The sequence below is a fragment of the Trichogramma pretiosum genome, unplaced genomic scaffold, assembly GCF_000599845.2.
Source record: "Trichogramma pretiosum strain Unisexual culture from Peru unplaced genomic scaffold, Tpre_2.0 scaffold79, whole genome shotgun sequence".
Classification (NCBI taxonomy): domain Eukaryota; kingdom Metazoa; phylum Arthropoda; class Insecta; order Hymenoptera; family Trichogrammatidae; genus Trichogramma; species Trichogramma pretiosum.
The window spans coordinates 23,166-31,629 of NW_019641700.1; the positions used below are offsets into that span (position 1 = coordinate 23,166).

General features: G+C 35.2%; 1 protein-coding gene across 2 annotated transcripts; it reads right to left on the bottom strand.

Moving 5' to 3' along the window:
- Positions 1-3,918: 3,918 nt before the first annotated feature.
- Positions 3,919-7,172, bottom strand: LOC106656115 (hemolymph lipopolysaccharide-binding protein-like). Of its 2 annotated transcripts, none has more exons than XM_014376794.2 (3): positions 6,636-7,172; positions 5,144-5,570; positions 3,919-5,054 (listed from the first exon to the last, which is right to left on the bottom strand). In XM_014376794.2, exons 2-3 carry the CDS (start codon positions 5,504-5,506, stop codon positions 4,761-4,763), a joined length of 657 nt encoding a protein of 218 aa, XP_014232280.1. In that variant the 5' UTR covers positions 5,507-5,570; positions 6,636-7,172; the 3' UTR covers positions 3,919-4,760. The 2 variants fall into 2 exon arrangements, with proteins under 2 accessions (XP_014232280.1, XP_023318378.1); XM_023462610.1 differs by lacking the exon at positions 6,636-7,172 and adding an exon at positions 5,921-6,068.
- Between the last annotated feature and the right edge of the window lie 1,292 nt (positions 7,173-8,464).

Consider the following 8,464-nt stretch of genomic DNA (forward strand, 5'->3'; position numbering starts at 1 on the left):
GGATCGTGTCAGTGAATGGTAACTTCACTACGCCGGTCCCATGCCTGGGGCTCACAAGGAGAGCTCTCTAAGTCCGGGTCACCGAATGCCCTGAAAATTTTTTTGTGATCTCCTTGTACATGATGATGATCCCCCATACAGTTAGTTTGATCCAATGGGCCCTATAACAATACTTTTACGCATGGTCAAGATTTGAATATTATTTAACGATAACAAATACCATTTAATAGCCTATCTGGTATCAGGCTTAAAACAGTCAATTCCAACTGACTGAACAGCATTGTTACTTTGTATTTTTCAAGTTTTTAAACACTTATTCAAAAAATAAACACTGTAGCTCAATTGGTATACTATGCAAGTCACAAAGAGCTGACCAATTTGAGCTAAAATTAAAGTTCTTTACTATAAGCATTGATGCAAAAGATTGAAATAAAACTTTTATATTATTAAACTCTCTGTTCCTACCAATTGAGATACAGTGTTTATTTTTTGAATAAGTGATTAAAAACTTGAAAAACACAAAGTAACAATTACGTCGAGTAATTGTTACTTACACAGTAAGTTACGTCGAGAGGCCCGTAGCGCGGACTTGCCACTCCTCTCCTTTTTTTTGCGCACTTCGCCTGACCAACGTACGCGACGCAACGCATCGCACGAGCGAGATAGATATTGACTGGTCGTTGTAGTGAGCGGAGCTGTTAGCCCGACTCCGAACTTGTATCGCGTCGATGGCAAGTTGCCTATACTCTAATACTTAATATATATTTAACAATTAATAATTATAATAAACCTCTTTTTAAATACACAAACTGTGACAAGTCATTTTCGGGCATGCTCAGCTCCAACGTCCTTGTAACTCCAACACAATGCTGTTCAGTCAGTTGGAATTGACTGTTTTAAGCCTGATACCAGATAGGCTATTATATTGTATTTATTATCGTTAAATAATATTCAAATCTTGACCATGCATAGAAGTATTGTTATAGGGCCCATGGGATCAAACCAACTGTATGGGGGATCATCATCATGTACTAGGAGATCACAAAAAAATTTTCAGGGCATTCGGTGACCCGGACTTGGAGAGCTCTTCTTGTCAGTCTCGTAGAGAGAAGGAGGGAGAGTAAATGATGGGCCGTGCCATAAAGGAATTGGACATTGATTGAATGGTATATTCCATCTTATAAACGGATCGTGTCAGTGAAAGGTAGACTATTCTATAAACGGATTGTGTCAGTGCATGATGGACCGTCCTATAGACGGATAGTGTCAGTGAATGGTGTGTGATAAGGCCTTCCTATGGACGAATAGTGAATGGTAGACCCTCCTATCAACGAATCGTGTCAGTGAATGGTAGACCATCCTATGAACGGATCATGTCAGTGATTGTTAGACCATCCTATAAACGGATCGTGTCAGCGAATGGTAACTCTACTACGCTGGTCCCAAGCCCGGAGCCTAGTCTCGCAGAGACAGAGAACGAGAGGGAAGAGTTAATGATAGGCCGTTCTATAAAATTGTGCCTTGATTGAATGGTATATTTCATCCTATAAACGGATCGTGCCAGTGCATGGTGGACTGTCGTATAAACGGATTGTGACAGTGAATGTTATGCAATAACACACATTGACCGTTTTTACGACAAATGTGCCAACACCCGCGTAAAAAAAATTCACGTTTCGCGAAACTTTTGCGAAACTTAAAATCCGCAAGTTGATCTAAACTTCATATGAACTTTGGGCCATGAGACTCGCCAAACTTTGATTTCGGTGACTTCTAGTAGTGCAAGTTTGGCGAAACTTTCGCGATAGTTTCGCGAAAGTTTAATTTTCATTTCAAGCATTAATGAATAATAAAAAAAATTATTCATTTCTTAGCTTCCAGTGTAGGCTTAATGAAGAATTAGATAATCGATTAAAACTTCGCAGGCATTTAAAAGATTTTTTTGTGTTAAAGATTTTTTTGAGAGAGTCCGCGGGTAGGATTTGAACCTGGGTCCTTGAGAGTGGGAGTCGTGAACGGTACCAATTGAGCCATGTGCGTAATTTACGTCGGACACAAAAATAAGATATTTATGAAAAAGTTATTATTGAAGCTGAAAACCAATAAAAAGCCAAATCAGACATTCATTAATTGTAATTTATAGTAATTTTTTAGTTTTTTATAAATATTTACGATTTTTCATATAAACAATTTTTGTTCGGGACATGCTACACTACTCAACAAAAGTATTGAAAAAAAAGTTTCATCAAAATGTTGTCAATTTTCAAATGCTTCTATCTATCTTTGTCTATATTCATCGTATCGAGACGAACTTTTTTTTGATTTCTTGGAAAAAAGTTCCAAGTTACAAAAAGCAAAGTTTAGCGAGTTGTATGAACGAAAGTTCGTACGAAGTGTATATTAACTGTGCGGAATGCAGAAATTTACGCAAAATGTACATTAAGTTTCGCGAAACTTTTGCTATCAATGGCTCTACGAAGATGTTAGTTTGGTGAGTCGTTTGGGCCAAGGTTTCTACAAAGTTTATATGAGTTTTACGGAATGTTTCGCAAAACTTATGCGAAACTTTCGCCAAACTTGCACAATCAATGAGTCCATGAAAACGTAAGTTTGGCAGAGTCTCACGGGCCAAAGTTCATATGAAGTTCATATAAATTCGGCAAAATCGCCAAACTTAAAAAAAGTGTCGCGAAACCTAAATTTTTTTACGCGGGCATGCTCAGGAAATACAAAATCACGGTCATTTTGACCAAAAGCGAATCACTCACTTCGCTCATTACACTAGGAAATCGAAGGACACAAGATAGATTGGGCAAATAAGCAAATTTTAGACCAAAAGCCGAGCTGCCAACGTAGAATCATACCGAAAACGATGTTTATTAATGACACGTGCCACACACTTAATAAAAAAGAAGACCTTAAAGATTTAAACAATCTTTATTTTAACATTTTATTTTAAAATATATTAAGGGGTGTCATACACCAATTCACTCCTCTTTGTCATTTTTTTTATATAAACCACAGTTTCTATAAATTTACGTAAATATAACTACAAATTGATCAATGTTTAACGAAAATATTTTGAATAAAGGAGTTTTTACATTTACTAGCAACTTTCAGGCGCGCTTCGCGCGTGTACATTTTCCAGTCAGTTTCGAAAAAGTTGCTATTTTGACTGTAGATGTCACTTTATTACGTTTCCACTCGAGTCAAAAGTCAGTCGACTAATCAGAGGCCGAATAGATTGGCTTCACTTTCAGGTCCATCATTATTTTAAGTGAGGAATCAATCAAATCAAATCAAATTCGTTGGTGAAGGACGGTAATATGTCGAGGCCGCGGAGCGGCCTTGGTAGTACCGACCAAATCTTAAGCTTAAAATTATTAAAATTAAATTGAAAATTCGAATTAAATTTCAATTTGTTTCGAAACAAAGATAATATAAGTAGAGACCGCGCAAGCGGCCTCGGTATTTATCGAAGAAATCACAATTATTCGGAAAGTATTGACTACAGAATAAATCGAAAAATCAGTTTTATTGAAATCGATTAAAATTACAATAGAAAACAAAATCAGCTGTATAAGAACAGCTGTAAGACGTGTAACGTCTTTATGAATATTAAAAATAAAATTGAACATTAAATAATTTAAATGATCGATCTAAAATTCTAGCAATTAAATCAAAAGAAAATCCGAGTAATTCGATTTAAAAAATTCAAGTAAATCAATTTACAATAGAAAAAAAGCGCTGCAAGATAAGTAACTGAAGTCACATTTAAAGGTAAAAAATTATCTTCTGGTTTACATTCTGGTGTCTGAGCATATTACACAAAAATCACCAACGTCAAATACTTTTTCGTTTCATTTGATTTATTTTATTTATTCATTTTTTAAATTTTTTACCTTTAAATGTGACTTTAGTTGCTCATCTTGCAGCGCTTTTTTTCTATCGTAAATTGATTTACTTGAATTTTTTAAATCGAATTACTCGAATTTTGTTTTAATTTAATTGCTAGAATTGTAGATCAAATTACTTAAATTGTTTAATGTTCAATTCTATATTTAATATTCATAAAGACGTTACACATTTTACAGCTGTTCTTATAGAGCTGATTTTGTTTCCTATTGTTTTGATTTTAAAATGTTTTTTAGTTTGAATATTTCATCGATGCGTCTTGCAGGCCGGATCGTTGTGTCCAGGCGCGTTAAGTCGGAGCGCGGAATTGGCAGGTTGCCTTGGCGTAGGCTATTCGTCGTAGGATGTTACAATATCATTTGAAAGCAAATAAGATTTCCCATAACATGTATTAATTTCATTGATTTGTAAAGTGATTTGAGCTCACAGTACACTAAAAACTACCACTTCCCATACAATTCAATGTTAAAACTTTTAATTTCATTATTTTCCAACTTAGCATGAAAACCCCAAATTTTTTTCACCAAAAATCTTGTAATTTCAAAAACTTTCATCTGTCAAAGTTTCACTCCGATCTAAAGTTTTTTTCATTTTTGATACAGCCTTCTTAATATGGAAACTATATTTTTACAAGACAGCCTATATGAAAATTTTAATAAGTTTTGCAGCTACTTTTTCCATCATTTTAAATTTAAATCACCTTGTAAAGTCTAAACATTCATTTAACAATAAAACGTGCTCATATTATACAACAACGATCTATAACTCTCAGAAAAAAGGCCAGTCATTAAGCTACAACGGTAAATAAAAATTCGGTAAAATACTTGGTGTATTTGAGCATTATCTTAGCAAGCGAGCGGTAACTCGCAAAAAAAGGCGAATTTGTCGGTACAATCGACGTCGTCAAGGCCACCCTGATTAATAAGAGCCCCGCAGTGCTGGCGATTATCACGATTGTCTGGTTGTCCGTTCCAGTAAGTCAATGACCAGCCTGCGTAGCCAGTCGAAGCAAGCGGCTCGCCGAATATTGTGACCCAGTCAGCCTCCTTATACAAGTCGTGAATGCCGAGCAGCGCCTCTTCGCCATTCGTGCTGCCTCTGACCAAACTCTCCGATTTCCGCATCATGTCCAATAATTTCTGTAATACATACGCCCCAAAATATTACCAGAAACAAAAGTGATCAAAAGTAAATAATGTATTTCGCCATCAATATGAGCTTCACTCACAGCCTCCTCAGCTTTGGAATTAATAATGGCCAGGTGAGCGCCCTCGTCGTAGCAGATTCTGCGAGCCTCGTTCCACGGTTTCGCTTCAGTGTGAAAGCGATGCGATCCAATACCCGGAGTATAGACGTAATCTTCCTTATGGAGATCAGCCGCGGGAGATGTTTGGCACTGGCAGCTTACTCCCGTGCCGTCGTACTTACTCGTCAACTGAACCGAGATCGTCTCATTTTTCGTGCACATATTGAATACCAAGTTTCCGTCCTGTGAGGTGGCCAACACTACAATATAGCTCAACCGATTTTCCAATACCAGCAACTGCAGCATCAGCACCGAAATGCTGGTGGAAATTGATTTGGATCGCATTTTCCCTGAGATGGTTAGAATACTAGTAAAGGGGCGACGAAATTTGATCTACCTTTCTATTTATCTGCATAAAAAATCATTACATCGATCAAATATACAATTTTTCAAATTCATTATTTTTTTAGGACTTTTCATAAACAATAAATTTGTTTCCTATTAAAAATCGGTTTTCTTATATTCTTTAATCTGGATGTCATTATCTGTTTTACTTATTAAGGAGATAGCCAAGCCAGCCCAAAACTGATCAAATTTGCAATTCCATTTTCTGAAAATTCTAATGAATATTTAATTGAAAATTCCTCTTGTGCCTCATAAAAGAATAAATCAAATTTACCATAGAGCCTCTCAAATAAATATCTAGTAGAATTTTCGGGTTGATTTCGCTATCTCTTAAAAGTTTTTCTCAAGTTTTACACGCCCAATCATTTTCTTTCTGCGTAATCTGCGTATATAAATAACTCAATCATGGCACTCAACTTAGCGTTAGACATGTATCATTTCAGCACACGAACATTATAAAATGATGAACGAGTGTCATAACTGTGACAAGGAAAATACGTGAAATGCGTGAAAAATCGAGTGCTACGATAACCTCGCGGATGAACTTGATCGCTATATGATCGAACTATATAACATTCGCCGTTTTTTCTTAGCTGATATATAGAATAAGTAGTTAATTGTATTAAAAGCCACGCTAAACTTTTTTAGAATGGTTCAACCTTTATTTAGAGTTACAAGGTTTGAACGTAGCAATTTTTCTAATTCTTGTTTGTCATGAAAATATAATAAATTAAATTTATGCAAACCTCTAATAAAATGTGAACAAATATAATTTCAATAAATGTCGAAAAATTGTTTTTCTTTAAAATATATATTTTGAGATTAACGTGTATCTATTAAAAAAAAAGGCTATAATGGTGGTGATACACGTTAGTAATCTAGTGTAAAGTAAACATGTTTTCAGTCTATACTTTATGGACTGCGGAGGTAATGTGTATTCGTTATCATAAGATGTATACTAAAATTTTTATCTAGCGCGTCGAAAAAAAGCTGATTCGATTCAAATATATAAAATTTATTGAAATGGTAAAGTGAATTACATTAATGTTAAACAAAAGATTGACAGTACCCTGATAGCACGGAAAGTTGCAGCAACGTTGCGGCAACCATATTTTTGAAACATTGAAACTTTAACATACTCGTGTCATGAACGTTGCGGCAACGTTGAAGCAACGCAGTTTATGTCCCATATGGTAACGAAGTAACGTTGCTGGAGCGTCGTCGTTCAGCGTCCGCGAGATTTCGGCAACGTTGCGGCAACTTTCAATGATTTTTTGTATTTAACGTGAGTCCGCGAAAGCAATGTTCCGTCAACGTTCCCGCAACTTCACGAGAGCCTACAGCTTAGATTACAGGTTCGTGAAAGCAATGTTCCGGCAATGTTCCGGCAACATTCCTGCAACTTTACGAGAGCTTATTTGCATTGAATTCGCTAACTTGCAGAGTTTTGAAAAATAGACAGTATCGGTTTTTCACAACTAATGAACAAGGGTATATACTCGCACTAAATTTTTTTCACGATGCATATTTATTTTTATAAAAAAATAATACATAAAATAGATAGTTCTGGAAAATGGACAGTATTGGTTTTCAACCTTTCATGAACAACGGTATCCTATACTCGCACTAAATTTTGNATTTTTTTTCTCCGGTATAGTATTGAATGTAGACATTGTTTGTATATTCTCATTGAGAATAAGACTCAACGTTTTGAAAAAGTATTCCATCTTGAATTTAAAAACAATAAAATAAATTTTATGCAATAGTATGACGAAAAATGTATTTTTTCGCACATTTTTTAGTGCGCAAAAAGCGTTTTTGGACACTTGTGTGCGGTAAAATGCCTCATTTTGGACACGGGTGTGCGGTAAAAGGCCTCATTTAAATGAACGTATTTTTCGCCTACTATTGCATAAAATTTTGTATGCAACACGTGCCCAGCTTTTTGCGCACAGTGTGCGGAAAAAACACCCACTCGTGCCGGCATAGCCGGCACTCGTGTCTTTTTCCGCACACTCGTGCCCAAAAACGCCTTTTGGGCACTTGTTACATAAATAACTATTACATTTTTAATCGTGCTTCCAAAATAGTTTCATTAAAGTAAACCTAAAAATTGGTTGAAAGTTTAAGTATAAAATGTTTTAGGAATTTCTTGAAATTTTTAAAAAGCTCGCTTCAACCCTTTAGGGAATTTTACTTAAAACCACTCTAGAAGCACGATGAAAACATGCAATAAGCTTTTTTGAAACTTACTGGAAAATTTCAGAAAGCTTTCCAGCAAAAGTTTATGAAAGTTTCTGGATAATTTCAGAATAAGTTGCAAGGAATCTTTTTAAAACAATAATATTAAAGTTTGGACGAAATTTTCAACAAAATTAGTAGATTTTCAACACAGGCACCATAGTTTGAGATTAGGGTTGTGCGAGTACTCGAAAAAAAGCTCGACTCGGCTCGAACTCGATTTTTCGAGTACTCGAGTTTTTTCGAGTTTCGGTTAAAAACTAACTAAATTATGCAGTGACCATTATCATTAATTTTGTAATTGTATGGTCATATAAGTGCATTCATATATATTATATTTATTTGTCGTGACAAATGTCGTATAAATAGTCCCGTTCGATTACAGATACTTTCATACAGCGGCTTTTCAAGGGAAAATCAGTAGTATTGAAAAATTCAATTTTTCAAATACAACAACCTCATTTATAAAGAAATAAAATAAACTTTATTTTCATTTATGAAAAAGTGAAAAAGTGCATAGTACATTTATTTTAGATTCTCACAGAAAAATTTTGGCCGAGCCAAGATAGAACATCAATCAAAATCAAAAATATTTATTAATCATCTCTGAAAATCGAGGGGGCGCGCTGTGAATGCGACACGTCATAAGTCGGCTGC

What these genes read in the sequence shown, in the direction of transcription:
- LOC106656115 (XM_014376794.2), bottom strand. Translation starts at nt 5,506, where the DNA reads ATGCGATCCAAATCAATTTCCACCAGCATTTCGGTGCTGATGCTGCAG. An exon ending in ATTCCAAAGCTGAGGAGGCT is followed by an intron (nt 5,055 to 5,143) that starts GTGAGTGAAGCT and finishes TATGTATTACAG; the next exon opens with AAATTATTGGACATGATGCG.